The sequence below is a fragment of the Gymnoscopelus braueri genome (assembly GCF_963280865.1).
Source record: "Gymnoscopelus braueri genome assembly, chromosome: 18".
Classification (NCBI taxonomy): domain Eukaryota; kingdom Metazoa; phylum Chordata; class Actinopteri; order Myctophiformes; family Myctophidae; genus Gymnoscopelus; species Gymnoscopelus braueri.
The window spans coordinates 16,420,829-16,441,316 of record NC_137618.1 but is presented as its reverse complement, the minus strand read 5'-3'; the positions used below and the strand labels follow the sequence as shown (position 1 = coordinate 16,441,316).

General features: G+C 44.4%; 1 protein-coding gene across 3 annotated transcripts; it reads right to left on the bottom strand.

The window, feature by feature from the left end:
* Positions 1–299: 299 nt before the first annotated feature.
* Positions 300–20,201, bottom strand: igfbp5b (insulin-like growth factor binding protein 5b). 3 transcript variants are annotated; one of them, XR_013932020.1, is made up of 5 exons: positions 19,313–20,201; positions 5,807–6,027; positions 5,206–5,325; positions 2,246–4,935; positions 300–2,197 (listed from the first exon to the last, which is right to left on the bottom strand). XR_013932020.1 is itself a non-coding variant. In XM_080412662.1 (5 exons), the coding sequence occupies exons 2-5, from the start codon at positions 19,653–19,655 to the stop codon at positions 4,798–4,800; spliced, it is 822 nt and encodes a 273-aa protein (XP_080268788.1). In that variant the 5' UTR covers positions 19,656–19,675; positions 19,744–20,201; the 3' UTR covers positions 300–4,797. The 3 variants fall into 3 exon arrangements, 2 of the variants coding, with proteins under 2 accessions (XP_080268788.1, XP_080268787.1); XM_080412662.1 differs by having other exon boundaries at positions 300–4,935; positions 19,313–19,675; positions 19,744–20,201; XM_080412661.1 differs by having other exon boundaries at positions 300–4,935.
* Positions 20,202–20,488: the final 287 nt, after the last annotated feature.

Genomic DNA, 20,488 nt, shown 5'->3' with positions numbered 1-20,488 from the left:
TTTTTGAATAGCCTAAGTATAAAATCGGGTTTAATTGGTTAACATGTTTTGAAATGATAATATAAATCTAAGTCACTCGTAAATGAAGTTTTCAAATAGCTGTAGTGGAGTAAAAAGTACACCATTTGCCTCCGAGATGTAGTGGAGTAGAAGTATAAACTATTGAGACAAGTAAATACTCAATTAAAGTAAAAAGTACCTCAAAAGTGTACATAAGTACAGCGCTTGAGTAAAAAACACTTTACATTCCACCACTGCAGAACGCAAGATATGCAATGACACAACACAAAAACAAGTGCTTAAATGAATACATAACTTTATTTAAATAAATGCTTTGTCATAACAAAAAAGACAAAGGTTAAAAGAGTACATAAATTACAAGTAGAATAAATATTACACAGTGATATTCACTTTAATAATTTGAGATTTTTTGTCTTTTTCTTTTGTTTTGTTTTATGAAGTTCCAAATGCTGACCTTTTTTTGTTGTTGTTTTGTTTGTTTTTATCCTTATTATTATTCCCAGAATCCTCCTGCCACTGATGGGATGATTTCATAAGCCAGTGAACACCACATTTGTGAAAACCAATTGTGTTGTCTGATTTCATCCGGAAAAGTGTTATGCATTCAGAAAAAAAGCTGCAGTTACTGTAACTATTGTAGTATGAAGTGTGATTATGAGTTTAAAAACCAAGTAGGAGAGACGGAAGCCCGAGGAAGGCGCAACCTCGCAAACAGGCGAAAGTACGAATGCTAACAAAGTTGGCTCTTGACCCTTGACCATCTCACCTCACGATAAAATAAAAAAAAAGATGTCAAATCCAGAGAATGTGCTAGGCAGTCACGTGTTTGACTGATTCCAATATTGTTTGCTTCGTTAAAATTTCTTCTCGTGGGAGAAAAAATAGTCTCTTTTTGTGTTTTTTCAAGTAAACTACACAAGCTGCAGCTAGCTGTGTTAGCCAGCCCCGCTACCTGGTTGCAGTGTTGTGCTCCCCCCGGCTCCCAAAGACTCTGTAACTGTCTCGCTAACTGTATACTGTATCTATACCGTCATGCAACTGGTTGACCCCCGTATCGGGGAAGAAGTGGCTAGGCCCTGATTATGACCACTGCCCATGGCACTGGCTCTCATATCCCATCCTCTCCTCTCCCCCCCTCCCTCCCTCTCTCCCCCCCTCCTTAGTCTCTTCCATCTGTGCAACAGGCTGTGAGAGCATGTGCCATCGCTAGTGTACAGTATGTTACTTTTTTTTTTTTTTTTCATTTTTAAACATTTTTTTATGATCTATCTAGTTTCCCCACTAAGGGACGTTGCTGCATTGGAGGTACCAGGCGTGCAGCCCCTGTCGTCAAGAATTGCCTCGGTAGCACCCCACCCCCCCTCCCCCCCTTTTTTTTTTCTCCCCGGAAAAACAAATAAAAGGTTAAGTACAAAGTAAGAAAACCATTTTTGCTTTGTGGCGTTGTTGCTTTTATTTCTTTTCCACTAACTTCATGACACCACATCATCTCAGGATGTCGTTGCGTGTCAGTATCAATATCGAGTATTAACTGAAATAAGTGCAAGCTGCTTTTTTTTTTTTTTCTTTTTCTTTTTCTCTCAAAAGTGGTGGTAGGGATTTTGGTGTAGGAAGTGAGACTTGGATGGAGCCTTTGATGTCAGGTTCATCATGACCAGAAGCCATTTTGGATGCAAGTGCCTTTTCTCCTTTTTTGTTTTATAATTTATTTTATGGAGGAAATAACGGCTCCTCTCGTTTGTAATTTGGACGTCGTTATGCCTGCGCGAAAGAGAGGAGCATTCCTCCTAGTCCCGGCGATGGTTTGCCTCTGAATTCTAACATCTTTTGGCTTCCACTCTCTGGCAATCATATACATTGGCAGTCACAAGAACAAAAAGAAGAAACAAAAAAAGCAATTATCATAGCTTATTGGTTTTTGAAGGAAGAGAAGAGAGAGGGTTTTAACCAGCTGCGGTTTGTCCCTCAACAAATCGCTCTTGTCCAGAGTTGCCCCTGAGGGTCAGGCAAGGATTATAATGGAATCGTAATGCATTCTTGCGACACTGTTTATAGGAGCTACCACATTCAATTGTTCTTCACTACATCAGAACTAGATCTAGAACCTTTTTTCGCCAACATAAGCCGGAATTATACTTGGTCGTACGACGGTTGTCCCGCGCAGAAAACAGCAGACCTACAAGCTCACCTGTGAGCTTGTAGGTCTGCTATTTTTCAGCGTGACAGAGGCATAAATTAGGCTTTAACGAGGATCAGGCCTGGGCAGACTGGAAAGAAAAAAAAGGGACTCTGCCCCCCTATGACATCCATGTCCCTTATCACGTCAGTATTCAAATGTATTTGCATATAGGAAGGCACTGTGACTCACTCCTGTTTTGATAATCACCCTGTTTTTTCAATGTTGCCCTTTTGTGTTTTAACCACCCTCGTGTCCCTATTTTTGGGCATGTCATTATAGGTGAAAATTTTCATAAATGTAAAAAAAGAAATCACACTTGAAGATTTTTGTACATTTTTGAAAATTTCCCCCCACCAATAATGAAAATAGGGCTTAAGTGAGTAACATGCTCGCTAAAACTGCCTGCTATTTGCTTTTTTTATATATATATTTATATTCTAAAGGCAGGATAATTCCACTGTGATACATGCAAGCAGAACGACATGAACGAGTTAAGCCTGACTTATGCTACAGTCGCACGACAGTGTCGCGCGCCAAAAAAAATACTTTTGACGTCCGACACGGTCGTGCCACGAAGTATGAATCAGGCTTTAGCTTTCTTTGACTGTACTGTATTTCAAATGACACACAGGGCCCCTCCTGTACACTCCACCGGTCCAGGCTAAAAGGACCTATTCAAATAGTTTACAGGCTTTAAAATGAAAGGGAAAAAAAAACAACAAAAAAGAAAATGCTCCTTTTGTTTTCCAAGCACCGATACATTGTCGTCGTTGTTTGTTTTCGAGAGGCAAAACAACATTCAATATCTATATTTAAATGCAACGTAATACAACACGGTTACACACGGTAGTAGTAGCAGTATTGGAAGGGAAACCGCTTGGTGAAAAAGGAACATGGCTCAAAAAAAAAAAAGAGAAGAAAACAATAAAAAAAACGGTGGGGGGGGCGCGGTCGTTACTTCACTGAAGGCAAAGAAAACAGCACACAAACTATACCATACAAAACCACACCCTGCGCCACTCCTCAGAGAATGACCCACCTTACTGGTGAACACCAGTCGGGTTGGGGGGGGTGGGGGGAGGGGGGCACACGCTCGACTCGTTTCGCTTGCAGCCGACGTGTCCGATATCGTTCGACTGTACAGTGTCCAGGATTCCTTCTATGCTCGCAGTCTTGTGGGGAGGAGGAGGGGCGGGGGAGGGGGTAGTGGGGGTCGAGCGACTCGAGTCGGGTCACTCGGGCTGCGAGGAGAAGAAGAAGCAAAATCCTTTTTTAGCTTGATTCAGTTCACCAGTAGAGCCGTTGCATTCGGTTGAAGCTCTGTGTTTGCCCTGCATGGCAGTGAGTGTCCGTCCAAAAATAGGCACAGTTGGCATATCATCAGGCTATAGCTACGTCGTCAAAAAAAGAGCCACTTAACATAGGTTCCTCTGTTACTCGTCTTGCTCGTTCATTTTGCTTTCTGAAAACACTCGCAAATGTCACCACAAGACATTATACCTTTTCCTGGGCTAGCAAAAGAAGGACACAGCCCCGAGACCACTTCAAGCACTAGCCAACAAAACAAAACAAAAACGGTTTTAAACAATTGTTGTGATAAAAACAAACCAAAAAGAAAGGAAAAAGGACATTCTTTTGTAATAGGCTCACTCCGTCGTACACCTACACAGGCTCATACGTACTGTACACGCACACCGTACAACATGCATACATTCATACGCGCATCGCTTTGTGAAGTTAACACATGATCCAAGCAGGGGTTCCCCTATTCATAAGTGCTCTGACAGAACCACAACTACACCAGCAGCTCCCTATATGTCATGTTTTCTTTTTTTGTTGTTGCTTTGTTTCTCTTTTTGAAAACACAAAAAAGAGGAAAAAATTGCTTTGTTTCTCTTGTTGAAAACACAAAAATGAGCAAAGAAATTGCCAATTATTCAAAAGCCAATCAAAAGTCAAATGTTCCGGCTGTCTCCTCCAGATCGGCATCCGATTAAAAAAAAGCCTGAATGAGTTCTGTTTAGAATCAATGTGCCTTACGTCATCCCCCCACCCCACACCTTACAATGTTTGTTGTTGTTGTCGTTGCCTTTACATGATACAAAGCACTTCGCATTGCATATGAAAACACATCCATTTAACGTGCCTATATTTTCATGAATCTGTAGGTAGGCCGAGGGGGCTGTTGGAGGGGGCGGGGTGGTGGGCAGGGGCCCCAGCACTTAGAACGGGGGCCGCTGGCTGGGGCTGTTGTAGACGAGGGCCTTTTAAAATCCTCTTGGTTTCCCCTCCACGTTCGGAAATGAGTGTTCGGTTCAAAAACAGCCAAAGAAAAAGAAAAAATAGAGAAAAAGACCAGGTATCTCTTCTCAGCCTGTCCGTCTCATTTGGATTTCTTTTTTTTTCTTCCTTTTTTTTGGAAAATAAAAAAATGAAAGAAATCTTGGAAGTGACTGGAGGGTGGAGCAGACAGGTGTGATGGGGGGGTGGGGGGTTTATGGGGCTCTGTGTCAGGGGGGTTGGTGAGAGGGTAAGGGAGGGCGGGGTCAGTAGGGGTCGGCAGACAGAGTTCATCCTCCCCCCCACTCTTTGTACTTTCACTCGTTGTTGTTGTTGCTGCTCTCCAGGTCTTTACACTGAATGTCCCCGCCGCTGTAGTCCGTCCCTGGGAGCTGCACGCCGTACTTGTCCACGCACCAGCAGATGCCCCGCTTGCGGCCGCGAGAGGGCTTGCACTGTGGGACACGATTGACAGGGACAGAGAAGGGGGGGATGGAGAAAAGACAAAGAGAGAGGAAGCATAAATAATCTCGTCCCCAAACATGGAAGTCTATTTTTGTTTTGTTTTTACATTTCAATCCTAAAAATAATCTGGTTAGCACTTAGCAGTGGTGGAAGAAGTACTCGGATATTTTTACTCAAGTACAGTACTTAAGTAAATGTACTTAGTTACTTTACACACCACTGCCGGTTAGAATGTTAGAATGTCAGAAGGTCGACCCCACCTGTTTGCGCTTGAAGAAGCCTTTCCTGTCACAGTTGGGAAGGTACAGAGACAGAGCCATGACACGAGAGGTATCCTTCATTCCTTGGATGATGCCGTCCAGCTTTCTCCTGCAAGGACCCTTTTAGAGAAAGACAACGTTAAGTTAGACATATATTGTACTGTGAAATAAGACGTCGCTATTGCACTGTGTAATTTGGCATTAGCATAAGGGCAATTCAGGCCTTAACCCATTAAGAAAAAGCATTATTTTACACTTTGGCTATTCAAAACTAGCAGTAGCGCGGCACTCTGTGCCGCGCTACGAGCTTGTAGATCTGCTATTTTTGAAAAATCTTGAAAATTTGTGCAAATCTTTGAATATATATATTTTTAAAGTGAACATTTTTAACTCAAATCTTTGCTTCTGGGACCCCCTGGAACAACATATTTTGAGATGGAGGGGGTCCGCGGCCAAATACATATACATTTTGGGAGTCCTTGACATGAAAAAGATTGAGCACCACTGATATAGAAACGTACGTTTTTCAGAATACTGTCGGGATTTAGGAGACATAGGTAGAATCGGCTTCAGGTCTTAAAGGGTTAAAAAAAATACTTACAAATTCTGGCTCGTGCTTGTCAATGGGGAGCGGGGAGTAGTCCATGGGAGACCCCATTACGCGCTGCTTTCCCATCTTCCGCTTTATCTCCTTGCGCACGGCCATGATCTTCTTGCTGTTCAGATTGCTGTCTTTGGGAAGCAGCGGCACCTTGGCCGGTGGCATCTCCTGATCGGCGATCTCTGTGGTCATGGTGTCCTCGTGTTCTCTGGACTCACGGTCTGCCAAAAGAGGGATTAAAACGGACAGCATTGAGTCACATGAGAGTCTTTCGTTCATCCAAAGGTAACATTCAGGTCATTGTTGTACGAGCGACAGGGACGGTGAGACTTGAGACTGAGACCACGGCGAATGATCAGAAACACAAACCATTCGTGTTCTGTAGGAACGTGAGACACCCATCATATATTCACTGTTGATTTGAAGACTGTACATATACATTTACTGCTAGACTAGTCTCGCTTAGCCAATCTGAGATCTGGTGACGTCTAAATTCAACGTAGTGGCTAGAATTGGATGGAAACAATTTAGATATTTAAAAAATAACTGCAATGCATGACCAATGCAAAGACTTTAGGGCGGCACCTCATATCAGGATGGTGAGATAAGTGAGTGTAGGTTTTGTAGTGGCCTTTCTCACTGCTGTTCTAACGACCCTACATTGAATTTAGATTATGTCACCTGCTGTATCGGTAGGAGGAGATCTCAGATCACCTAGTCTATGCAAGACTACTGATAGACTAGTACCAGAATCTAAGGTCATTTTCTTTGTATTTCTTTGGTCCTTGACTCTCACTCTTCTTACCGGTGTTTCATTCTTACTGCTGCTGATATGACACTGGATCAATAAAGGTCTATCTTATCTTATCGTATCATATCTTATCTTAAATACTGTGTTGGTGCAGTGTCTAGTGGCCCACAATTAGAAGAGTGAGATTTAGGGATATTGAGCAAGGCATATATCCCATTAAGACCTGAGGCGATTCGTAAAAATGTTTTCTAAATCAAAAAACAGTTTTTTGAAAAAAATCAACAACAAAAAAAGTCAAGATTTTTCAAAAAATAGCAGATCTACAAGCTCATCGCGCGGCACTCGGTGCCGCGCTATGAGCTTGTATATCTGCTATTTTTGAATAGCCAAAGAAATCTAAAGTGACACAGATGCGTTCCAGGTCTTAATGGGATATATACCTGTTAGAAACGGACCCTTGCAGGTCCATTCTTACATTCTCAGTGTTTAATTAACACCCTGGATTGTGTGCTGTTTTAACCACTTCATCATCCAAACTCGTACTGCCTGATACTCTCCCGTTTGCATTCTTTGTTCACTACATAAGACGGGGAGTATTCGACTGCCTGTTGTTGCTTCAGAGTAAATACATGACCAGATGCCTTTCCCAGGGGTTTTTGGCCACCAAATGTCTCTTTCCCCCATTTGTTTACAGAGAAAGGGGGCAGGATCAGAGATCAACAGCTGATGAAGCCCCACTTCAAAGCGAGCCGGTCCAACCTCAGCCAACTATTACCTTGCAAACTAGAAAGTAAAGCCTGCCTGTAGGGCAAAGCGCTTTCGCCCGCACGACTGTCAAAAAACAAAACACGGCTCATGTGCATCCATGAGAACAGACAACAAAATGTTCAAATGTCTAAACGTTCTCTCCTGTGAACAACAAATGCTGTCAACTTCCCTGCCCCTCTTCAAAAGCGTCTGTGGTATTAAGAGTCAAAGAAAGCTAAGTTGGTTTCACAATTGTTCAAGTTGAATAAACAAATATAGACGGGCACAAAACAGCAGGGCTGCAATTGTTGTTTTTTCTCAGCATAGACCTCTTAATACCATGCTAATTTCCCAGTTGCATAATATTGCCAATCACAACATTGCCCAATGTCACGCATTGGGCAATTAGCTGCCGTGGCAACGGAATAGGTCAAAAGTAAAAGAGGAAGCGAGGCATCTGAACAAACTTGGAGCCAACTGCATGTGGACACGACTTACTAAACATTGCCAACGACTTTGGCAAAATCCACTTTCTCACTGACTGGGACACAAGTCTTGCGGCTTCATATTCCTATCAGGTTTCATGGACTGCTTGGTCATCATCAGAGTGATTTCCCCTCCCCCAGGGGGCAGTGCAGTCTCAGAGATCCAAAAGGTTCTCATGTGAGAGGAGATTTTTTTTTGGGGGGGTCTGAGGTCTCCTTATCCCCAAACTAGTTTGCCTTATCCCCCCCCCTCCTCCTCCTGTTTTAGTTTTTAAGCCTGATCCCCCAGCCAGAGGTTCTTTGAGGCTACAGAAAGAACCCCCCCCCTCTACAGCTACCACCTCATCCTCCACACCACCCTGTTGGCTTAGTTGTACCCATAAGTACAGCGGTATGGCAGGGACTATGCCAGGCTCCAACTGGCAGGAGTTAGGGGTGCCAGTGGATGACCCTGGTTATATTTATCTGACAAGGAAACCCGCCGTGGCGCACAGGGGCCAGACGTACTGAACCAAAGAGGAATGTTGGCTGTACGTGTGTGTGTGTGTACGTGCGTGTGTGTGTGTGTGTGTGTGTGTGGGGGGGGTTCATATGCCAACTGCTGCTGAAAGAGAAATCAAGCAACTAGTGCTACAGTAACACTTACAGATCAGGAGACCGTTGAGAGAGAGAGGGAGAGAACGTGTGAGAAAAATGATTTAACAAGAAGCCGACCATCGCTGACTGGCTTGTTAGCGCGTACGTTGGAAGCCATCTTGGAGAGAAAGCTCGGAGGCCAAAGAATGACACCACTCCCAGTAGGACTGGGCAATGAACTGAAAATATAACTTAGAACTGATAACCAACTTAATCTTGCTCAAATCGAGAAGCTATTTAAAAAAAAACATATTATAAAGAATAATTACACTCATATCAGCGAATCGACACGAAAAGGTTCCAATAGATATTTTTTATAATAGACTAAATGTATCAGTCTGATTAACCACTTAAGCCCTGCATTATACTTTGTTGTACAATGGTGGCGGGCAAACTTTGCGAAAATAGATGATCTACAAGCTCATAATGCTCCATATTGCAACGTGTGAGCTTGTAGATCTGCTATTTTCACTAAAAAGAAATATATATATAGGTTCTTATATATCCGTTCAGAGTGGTGTAAATTAGCTAAGTACATTTACTCAAGTACTGTACTTAAGTACAATTTTTGGGTATTTTTACTTTACTGGAGTATTTCCAATGTTCTGTACTTCTACACTCCACTACATCTCAGAGGCAAATATTGTACTTTTACTCCACCACAATTATTTGAAAACTTTAGTTACTAGTTACTTTGTAGATTTTGATTATTATTACGAAGCATACATTAACCACTTCAGCCCTATACATTTCGGCCATTTGAAAATAGCCCACAATGCGTTGCGATGCGACGCAATGTGAGCTTGTAGATCTGTTATTTTCAAAAATGTAGTCTACCTTTTATACATTTGAAAACAATGGGACATTCTGCTTTTGGTACTTTAAGTACATTTTTAAACCAATACTTTTGTACTTTTACTCAAGTAAATTTTGAATTCCGGACTTTTACTTGTAACAGAGTATGTCTACACTGCAGTATTGATGCTTTTACTTAAAAGTAACAAATGTGAGTAGTTTTTCCCACCGCTGTCCGTTCACTAATCGTAATCAAGGCAATAGTTTGACATAGTGATTTTGAAGTCATATCGCCCAGCCCCAGCTCCCAGGAACTGATGTTCAAAGGGCCTGACACAGCATGAGTGTCTGGGAAGCCCGTGCAAGGAGGTGGGGGTGATTACCAGAATTGGGTCTCTGGCTTCTGTGCTGCTCTAGGCCGTCTCTTTGAAATTAATCTCACAACTCATGACTTGGCAGGCTTCAGTTTGTGTTTGGATATGTCCTCGTGTCTCCCTTGCTCAGACGACATGGCTGACACTGTCAAATCCTGGGAGTCCATTTAACTCCGGAAAGGTTTAAAATGGACCCTTGTGGGTTCACTTTTATGCTTGCGGAGTTAAATTGACACACAGGATTTTGAGGTGTATAAAACTTTGCTATAAATAAATGTGTCAAACAGGCATTCCTGTGCGAGCGGTGCTTTGCAAACGGGGTGGAAAGAACGGTTCATTTCTACTGTTAATAATTTCTCAGGGCCACTTGCAGAAAATGCTAAATATTTGGCAATGAACTACCTGCTGCAAGAAAAAAAAACTGACAACAACCGAACACTGTTGCTTCAGGCACAGTCTTTATAGGGTATGAAATAGCCAAATAAGAAATGTCTGAGTCATGGCACTTCAGTTAATTTAATCTTACAGCATCTATGGCGAGAGGCACAGAAATGCAAACTATTGCAGATCGCTGGGATATGGAATCTGCAAAGTGTACCGTCCGAAACAGCGTAAGTGCAACTTTCGGTGCGCACACGAACCAAGCCCTGTAGTGCTACAGTTGAAAGACATTTGAGACAGCTTGTCCCGTCCTCAGCCAGCTGAACACACAGTGTAGCCTTTGTGCAGACAATGGTGTCTGTCTCTCTTTTCTCTGTCTCTCGCTAAATCACCGAATTCATCTTTTTCTGAAGTGGGGCTCTTCAAGTGCGGCCACAAAAAAAAAAAAAAACTCAGTTTTTCCATGCTCAGGGTCCCTGCCTTGTAAAGGAGGCTTAGTGGGTCTGTGTTTAACTACTGAAACTCTGCCAAGGCTCTGGATGGAAGCCAAGCAGCCAGAGTCACGTGCAACCCTTCCATTCAGCCAGAGCCCTAAGCAGGACGTCTCTCTCTCTCTCTCTCTCTCTCTCTCTCTCTCTCCCTGTGCTCAAGCTAAAGATTTCATTAGGACGAGAGGAGCCGAGGAGCCAAAGGAGGTGCACCTGATACGTTTCTGTTTAAAAATTAACATCTGTGCACAATTATGCTTCATGAATATCCCAAGTTTCTTACAGGCCGGAGCCCAAGCATGAAAGATAAGCCACCCTTTCTTCCAGTTTTTTTTCCTGCTCTCTGCCAGGGCTTTATGAGCATACAGTAAGACCATCGGAAAGAAAAAAAAAGGGGGCCAGGACAATGAGTTCTCCCACCTTTTCAGCGGATTTACCAACGGTACACCGTGTTTGGTATGGCCTCGGCCTTTGATTAAGTCGAGCCTGGCCCGGCATCTGAAATTACATCTTTACAAGATCCTGGGTATTGAATAGAGATGCTGTTTAATCTCAACAGGGGGTAAGGGGGACGGGATAATCGTCGAGATAAATGAGCTTGAGTGCCTCTATCACATAAAGCACAACGCCGGTAAACCATCCTTATGCCTTGGCCCCGGTTCGACTGCTTAATATTTGAAGGGCCCGGCCATGGCCTGATAACCCAGGAGTTTCTAGAGCAGAAAAGGGAGGTGTGAACATAACGTTGGGCCTACAATGGAGTCATGCGACTCAGCAAGGGCAAGGTGCTCCAGTCCAAAACAAAACTGTCCCAAGGAACAAAGACAGAAATGGGCCAACCGGTGTTTTTGTTTTTGAAAAAGGCGGAAATATCAACGTTGCTCGTTACCAGCGGCATTGTTGTTCACTAACAAAGCCGTTTACAGTTACACTGACAAAGAGTTAATTGCTAGATTTGCACAGTATGTATGCACGCTCGCAAAGGCAGCTGCTTGCTTTAGCAAACAGCGGAAGGGGGAGGAACAGAAGCAATGACAGTCTGATTTGACTATTTATGATACAACTTATGTGCACAACTTGACAGTAACATAGCACCGAGACAGATTACCTGGCCAGGGCAAGAACTTGTACTTTTCCAGGGCATGCATACAATATTGGATGTTTGAGAGAGGGCGAGCGCTACAAAAAAAAGTCCCTGTTTTGACCAAATGTTTTGTCCACCAGCTGGCATTTTTTTATGTCTTATTTTTTTCAAGACATCCACTGCGAGAGAATTCTGTTTAGAGCTTAATATCCGGTTGGTTTCGATGGAAGTCTCATTTATCGCTGTGCATGTTCACAATCAGCAACTTAACTTCCAGGAAATCACTTTTTTTTTGTCTCCCTCCCCCCCCCCCTACACACACACACACACACACACACACACACAGTTATTGTGCACGTAGAATATGTTCATTGCAATCAAAGTTTCCTGCTTTTTCCTGCATGTAAGGGTATAAATAGCTCCGAGAACAATTCAAGGATTGTAAATTACAAAACAGCAGCTCACTTATGAAAGGGCCATGTGAGATCCCTCCAAGTGTGCAATAGGTAGCAAACTTGTTGAGCTGTTTCACAGCTTCTGTGGTTAAACTCGGCTTAAGTGCAAGGATATGCCCAATCTCAGTCAAAACCTGCCATATGAACAGCACATTATCAGAGGCGAGCAGATGGTTGTTCTGCCGTGAACGCGACTAATTTTGGTCTGAGGTCGCGTCCCCACATCTGAGTTAGGGTTTTTGACAAGCCACACGGACGGACGCAACCTCTTTTTGGGTCACTGTCACCACAACACAATTGCTGGGTGTGACGATATTCTAACTCCCCCAACGGCAGAAGCAGCTATTTTGGCGCGCAACCGAGCGAGCTCCTCCTGATTCTAGCTGTCCAAAGTTGAACTCGAGGAAGAATGGAAGGAAAACATCTCCGTGGGCAGAGAGTCGGCTACAGCATCAATTTTGGGTTAACACTTTCTTTGTGAGGGGGTTTGCACAGTAGCGTAACAGTGGTGACACAATTCATGCCACTTTTTTATTGCTTATGTAACAGGTTTCCATGGACGATTCCAGAGTAAATGGCCCCAGAGAACTATGCAATTTTAAGAAATGTTGCATGCTGATTCCTCTCCACTGGCCGAGTATGCATTCATTTACATTTTTAATTTCACTCCCAACTGTGCGTTCCAATATAAATGACGATTATGGCTCCACCACAACGATGTGAAAAGGTTAACGGACAGGTCATGTTCAGCTGCATTAGCAGGGGATTAGCGGGGTTGTTGGTTTGAAGTTTTGAAGTCATTGCTGATGAAATGACAATATTTAGCACCAAAGAATACTAATGTGGATAAGACCATGCTTATCCACATGGGCTCCTGCATGTGATACCAAAATCTCGTATTGAGCCTTCGTTGCACTTTTGTCTCTTTAGAAAGATTGGGCAACCTACTTTATTGTAAAATCATGACGGGGGGGGGCGTATCAGCCGGATTCTTCTCTATAGGACACGCATGCTGAGGTAAATCTCACCTGCTTTATCTCTTTGTCCCTCCACGTCGGTGCACTAAAAACGCCAGTGGTCCGATCAACACGTGTTCCCATTTAAAACCATGTGCACATCCCATGCCTCGCTCTTTTTTTTTTTGTGTGTGAGTCTTGACAGAGAAAGACTACTTTGCGGGACTGATTTGTTTCACAGCTGCTCCCCAGCCAGCGGGCCAGGTGTCAGTGACCAATGTGCTCTACGAAGACCGCTGTAAAAGTTTATAGGAAGAAATCAGACAGGCGTGCCAAATAGGCCCCTCTGCTTGCCAGCTACAGGTACAGTACCGTGCTGCTGCCCACCCCCCTCCCTCTGCCCCCCCCCCTCCCCTCCCCGCCTCAGACAAGAGCCTGTTCCAAAAAAAATCAAGACGTGTGGGGACAAAACACAAAATGTGTACGATCCAACTTCTCCATCATTAGTATGCAAGTTGTTTCCTGCAAAACGTGTGTGTGTGTGTGTGTGTGTGGGGGGGAAGAGAGAGAGAGAAAAAAAAAAAGCATGTTCTCTGCCTTTTTTTTTTAGGGAATCATGCTCTCTAAGAACTCTTTGGCTTTTTCTCCGGGAGTCCTCCTAATGCGACGCCAGAGCCGACCCTGCGTACACAGTACAAAACCCTGAGCGTTCATCTAACTCTGAGGGCTGTACAAATGGCGTCAAATGGCCCCTTTCCATTTTGGTTCCATTTGTGCGCTCTCACAGAGTTACAAATGGATAAACGAACATCGTGAGCTGAGCCTGCGTATTGACACGGTGAGTTAAGCGGAGCTTTTGAGGCGTGGCTGCGGCTTTAGAAGCCTGGCCTGTTGCGGAGCCTTCAAGGTAAAGGGAGATGGAAAACCCACGCCATCCAGCCTTTTCCTTTTGCACGAGCGCGTCGTGAAACTGTCAAGCAGCTGTGGCCACGTGCAAAACCCAAGCCACGTCGTAACGGTAGCAATGCATACGTGCACGCAACGCAAGTGATGTCTGCTGCAAGCCGGAGACACGTCTGACTCTACGCAGTAAAATCCAGTGTATCTAAACTACAATTGGACTCAACAGGTCAATTTTTATACCCTCAGAGTTAATAACTAAAGATTTAACAGTGTAGTTGTTATTACACTTGCCTGAGCATAAAGTGTACTTGAAGGTTGATGTCCGCGCCCATGATTCTAATATTAAAACATGGAGGACATTGAATAGAGACTAATGTGACCATTCACATATGATTACCATTGCTTTACCTCAAGTCCACCATAAATAGTAATGACAAAGACAAGTGGACAAAGTTAAAGGACCATAGCAGCGGTCTGGCATGTTTAGCCCATTGACTAGGACTCACAGTGTACTTGACATTGCTGCTGACCATAGTCCAAAGAAAACTGTGGCTTGTTAAGATTTCAAGGAAGCCACTGGATTACATTCACTTGAGTATGAAATATTAAAATAAACGTGCAGAGACTTGAATCTCGCCGAGACAGGTAATCCGACACAGTGAACTTTTTAAAAGATAACGTTACGTTATTCTTTTGTCAAAGTCACGTTATCGATGGGTTTTAATGTAATTTGAAAAGCGCAGACTGATTTGAAAAGTCTTAGCAACAACAGACAGACACTAGAGAAAAAGATTATTTTCCAAATGAATTCAAACGTCTGGGATCTCTTAACCGAGCAATTACGTTTGGCCAACATTGACTCAGTGATTCAGGTATGCTCGGTAATGTTTTAATAACGTTGGGAAAAAGAAAACTAAAGTCTGAAAATGAAGGCCATTAGTGGGGAAAATAGTCTTGTTTATGTATGATACACGGCCAGAGCTGTGAATAGACAATGACAATCTCTTAACAACAGCATCCTTTTAACTGTCATCTCGTGCATAAACAAAATCTCGCAATGAAACAGAAACCCCCCCCCCCCCCCCCCAAACAAGTAATCTGTCAGGAAAGAAACAGCTACTGTATGTTCATGAGAAGCAGGCATGGCATGGCCGTACCGTGTACAAGTCAGGCATTCTGGATTCGTAACTCCTCCCTAATCATCTTTTTGTATCTTGGCAAAGAGCAATGTGTTCTAACATAAGGCCCTTTCAGAAGCTTGAAGGGCGAGGAGGGTCTGGCTGCTATGAAGTCATATCTGTTGGCAAGCTCTCTCTCCGGGCTTCTGATTTGGTAATGGGTGTGTGGGGGGGGGGGCTGACAAAAGTCTGAGTGGGCCCAAATCACACACTGTACCAACTCCTGTGCCTCATGGTCCAACTCCTTGCGAGATCACAATGCAATAGCGTTTAACAACCCTTTAAGGCCTGGGACGCATCTGTGTCACTTTTTGATTTGAGCTAAAAAAAGCATTATTTTACACTTTGGCTATTCAAAAATAGCAGATCTACAAGCTCGTAGCGCGGCACTCGGTGCCGCGCTACGAGCTTGTAGATCTGCTATTTTTGAATAGCCAAAGTGTAAAATGTGTGCAAATCTTTGAATGTGTATTCTTTTAAAGCGAACATTTTTAACTCAAATCTTTGCTTCTGGGGGTCCCTGGAACACATTATTTTGAGATGGGGGTCGGCGGCCAAATTCATATCATTTTGGGGGTCCTTGACATGTAAAAGTTTGAAAACCACTGATATAGAAACGTACGTTTTTCAGAAAACCGTTAGGATTTAGAAGACATTTTGCAGAATTGCGGAACCTCAGGCCTCAATGGGTTTTAAAAAAAAATTCTCACAATATTCTGTGACACACATTTACAGAGACAGAATCGTGGCTAACCTAAGTCAGAAGAAAAAGGAGGAGAGAGAGAGACAGACTGGGAGAGAAAGAGAAGAGAAACTGCTGCGCACGCACACGCATGCGAAAGATTTCTATCTAGCCCATTGCCTTGGCTGCCTCTGCTCCAGTCAATATTTATCAGGCAGTGGCTCTCTCTCGGTCTCTCATGGCCCCACGAGTGTGAAGGACACACGAGCTCCTCCTCCCCGACCCTGAGTGTACGCCGCGCTCAGCTCTCAGCTGGTAAAGCTACAGCGAGCGCACGGAGAGCGGCTGCAACCCCACACCACAGGAAACCAGAGGCTCACCTCGCCGCCAACTCCCATCCAAGGAGCTGTTTGACGGACGGCCCTTCAGAGACCGTTGAGAGAGAGAGAGAGGGGGGGAGAGAGAGGGAGAGCGAGGGGGGGGGGAGAGAGAAAGATAGATGGAGAGAGAGAGAGAGAGAGCGAGAGAGAGAGAGGCGCAGTCATTTTGCTGAATCACTGCAGCACAACCGAGTGGAGCGCCCACATGCAATGAATGCACTACCAGGGGCTGCGCTCTGATTACCACTGTGGTGCCCTACTGACGGGGGATGTCAGGCGCACACAACACACGCACACACACACACACGCGCACGCACACACACACACACACACGCGCACGCACACACACACACACACACACACACGAACACACGAACACAAAGTGACAGATAATTGACTGGAGGCTCGTCAACACCACCATTACTCACAACCTGACACCCATGGGCTATGTCCTTACACATACAAACTCTCGCACACAAGCACAAGAGACACTGTGTGTGTGTGTGTGTGTGTGTGTGTGTGTGTGTGTGTGTGTGTGTGTGTCTGCTGGAATCCAGTGTCCTATAGCAGCTACTTGAATGCAAGGCAACAACAAAACAAAACAAAAAAAGAGACCTTGATGATTTCAGTTCTTGCTGAGTGCAATGGAAACTACTGGGCTTGCAGCAGCTATTTATTTTAGAACAATGGCCCTCGTGGATGAACCGCATTCCGTTCTAATGTTGTTTTATGTATCTATGTCATCCGAAGAAGAGGCGAGGGCTGCATGCTAGGTGCAAATAGCCCTGGTGAGTCTCTGTCAACAGTCAGAATGAGCCCGGTGGCATTTTATAGAATGTGGCAGCCGGCCAAAACCTTCGCGGCTACCACCTACTTGTCTAGCTGTTGACAAGCTACTAGAACTCGGGACGGACAGTAAAACCCTCCGAACGCCGAGGGAGAGAAATGCGTTAAATCACTCACACAGTTAACCACTAAAACAAGTGGGGAATTTCATCAGTTCGTCCGGAGACTGTACAAACGCACGCGCACAGTCACACACGCACATACACGCGCACACACACGCGCACACACACACGCGCACACACACACACACACACACTGACACACACACACACACACACACACACACACAGTGTCACACACACACACACACACACACACACACACACAGATTTAATCTTTGGGCGGTAATCCGACTCTCAACACCACCCTTGGCGCACAGCCTAAATCTATCCAAATTCCGCTTTAACGAGATCCGTAGCCTCGGGAGTACAGCCCTGCTCCATCACCTTATGGGCAACCGGATCTATGCGGACATCCATTTATCGCTTCATTTCACGAGCGCTCGATGTTGAGCGAGAGTGAAAGAGCTGAGAAATCACCAAAGCGGTGGTTCTCAAACTTTTCTCTTTTTTTCAAGAACCCCCCATAACTCTTGAGAGTGTTGAAATGGAATATAAAGGGTTCCGTTCGGTTCCATTTGTACACTCTCGGAGTTACAGACGTATAAGGGGTCCATTTGGTTCCCCTTTCAGGGAAACCCTGAGGGTCCCCTGGACCCCACTTTGAGAACCACTGGCTGCACTAAAGGAGCCGCAAAGCAAACGTAAGAGAGAAAAGCAGAGGGAGGTGTTCTATATGCCACAATAAAGAGCCTATAATATCCTCTCACGTGAGGGTTGGACATAGCGGAGGCACAGCTGAGGATTCTGGTCCCGTTAGTGGCCCAGACGGAGGCTCAGTTCAGTGACAGTGACACAACACAACGCAACACACCACCGGTGGTGTAAAGTAACTAAGTACATTTACTCAATTACTGTACTTAAGTACACTTTTTGAGGTACTTTTACTTTACTGGAGTATTTCCAATTTTCAGTACTTTTACTTTTACTGCACAACATCTCTGAGGAAGATATTGTATTTTTACTCACAACAATTATTTGAAAACTTCAGTTACTAGTTATTTTGCAGATATCAATTATTATATTATAAAACATACATTAACCACTTCAGCCCAATTTTATACATAGGCCGATCTACAAGCTCACAACATTGTCAGCTTGTAGATCTGCTATTTCCAAACATTTGAGTACTTTTACTTTTGGTACTTTTAAGTATATTTTTACTTTTACTCGAGTTACATTTTGAAGACAGTCCATTTACTTGTAACAGGGTATTTTTGTAATGTGGTATTGCTACTTTTACTTAAGTAAAATATCTGAGTACTTCTTCCACCACTGCACACTAACTACACATGGAGGCGGCAGCGAGTCCAGTCCAGTCAGTGCCATCTGGGGCTTTTTTACGCACAGACGAGGCGCGGATGAGGAGATCCGCTTCGCACACAAACTCCCCAAAGATTAAATCAGCTTGGGCTCTTCCAAAGCGTGCAGCTGAGTTTTCCTCCTCCGTGCACGTGGTGTGTTTTCAGTCTAAAGTAACACATTCAACGCTCAATAACACACAGCAGCCAGTAGCCACACGATCGCTGCTGCTGCTGCTGCGATGCGATGCTGAACCTGTTGTTCGTCGCTATTGCACCTCTCTCTACAAAGACTGAAAAAATAGCGAAGGAACAGCCAGGTTTTCAGCAAAGACAGTGGGTCAAAAGCTAATCCGATGAAACCTCATATACCATCTGTGGACGAAAACACAGCCCTGTATCAAAGACCACTATGTTGTCATTAATATCACAGGACATGGGACTTTTGAATATCACCATCTAGTGTATATTTGAATATCACCATCTAGACTAGTGTCGCTCTAACACACTGAGCTTGGTGCTATAGTTTAATCCACAACTCCGAAAGTGTAATAAAACGGAACTAAATGGTCTCAGAGCTAAATCAACACTCAGTATTCCGATTGCACTGCTGCCATCATTTTTTAAAACCCATTAACCACTTGCACCCCAGCATCCATATAATGGGGGCTCCCCCCCAAAAACAAAATAGCAGATCTACAAGCTCACAACAGACTTGCAGATCGGCTATTTTTTGGCGAATAGTTTTTTTTTTTTTTTAGGATATAGACGGAAAAAGTGGTCCAAAAACACAGAGCCAACGCGGGTCCAGTTTCCTAAAGTCTAGAGAGGGTTTTAAGTGGTTAAAAAGCACGGGGCAGCCCCAGCAGCGCGTCTCTCTCTCTCTCTCGTTCTTTAGTGACCACTTTGTCCATTTCTTTTTTTCTCTCTCTCTCTGGTTCTTACCTATGGGCGGATGGTGGGCCGGCTTGTATCCTTTCTCGTTGGTGCAGACCCCCCTGCCGTGCAGCAGGGCGTGGAGGGGCTTCTCCTCGCCGCTGCGGGGCAGGCAGCGCAGGCCGTGCGTGCACGTCCCGGTGTACACGCCGCACGCCTGTCCCTCGGACAGGGCGCACGTCAGGCAGCAGCCGCAGCCGGGCTCCTTCACCAGCTGGCAGCCGACGGGCACCGGCGGACACATGGACAGCGCCTTCTGGTCGCACGGCTCGCAGGGCACGTAGGAGCCGTGCGAGCTCCCGGACAGTCCCAATAAGAGGAATGTCACCAAGAGACAGAAGCTCAGAAACATGATTGTTTATGTCGGTGTGCCTTGATCGTCAAAAAAAATAAAAAATAATAATAAAGCCTAAACCTCCCAAAAATGGAAGGAAAAGTGCCTGATCGTCAAAAAAAAGAATAAAGCCTATAAACCTCCAAAAAATGGGAAGGATAAAAGGTGGTCTAGTAAAAACACAATGCCTCGCGTCGGATAATCCGGATTTTAAAGCTAAAGCCCAAGAGTCTTCATCCAAAAGATAGTGTTGTTATCTACTCAAAAAAAAAGTGGTGGAAAAAAAGGGGAAAAAAGGAACAATATGCGATGTGGGCTTGTTTTGCACCATGCAAAAAGAAAAAAAAAGAAAATAAGACCAATTTTAAGATGGGTATATTTTCCCCCGTGGATGAGATTGTCTTCTTCTTGCAGGAGCAAAATTTCTGCACAAAATCTTGAACTTCTCCCCCTTCTCTGTTCAGACCCGGGATCGCAGCAGCCTGTGTACTTTCACCACCGGAGAAGTTTCCTGAGCAGACTGATCAACTTGAGAGAGAGCCTTGCCTTTTTAAAAACAGCCGAACCCAAACCCCTAACTATGAATACTGCGTAACAGCAGGGAAGGGAGGCGCACTTGTTCCACAGCTTGGCAGGCGGCCAAAGCAGTTTTTTTTTCTCTCTCTCTCTCTCTCTCTTCTTTTTCTTTTTTTCTTTTTTCTTCAGCATGCAGGATCGCTGCTCTTTCACGCTGAAGGCTAAACCGATGCCAAGTGCAAAGAGGCAACACCAGAAACCAACGCAACAACCCTCATCAAAACATTTCAATAGAAACACTCCTCTCTAAAAAGCAACAGGATTCTCCGCTGTCA

What these genes read in the sequence shown, in the direction of transcription:
- igfbp5b (XM_080412661.1), bottom strand. Translation starts at nt 19,655, where the DNA reads ATGTTTCTGAGCTTCTGTCTCTTGGTGACATTCCTCTTATTGGGACTG. An exon ending in GGCCCACCATCCGCCCATAG is followed by an intron (nt 6,028 to 19,312) that starts GTAAGAACCAGA and finishes CTCTTTTGGCAG; the next exon opens with ACCGTGAGTCCAGAGAACAC. An exon ending in ACAAGCACGAGCCAGAATTT is followed by an intron (nt 5,326 to 5,806) that starts GTAAGTATTTTT and finishes TTTCTCTAAAAG; the next exon opens with GGTCCTTGCAGGAGAAAGCT.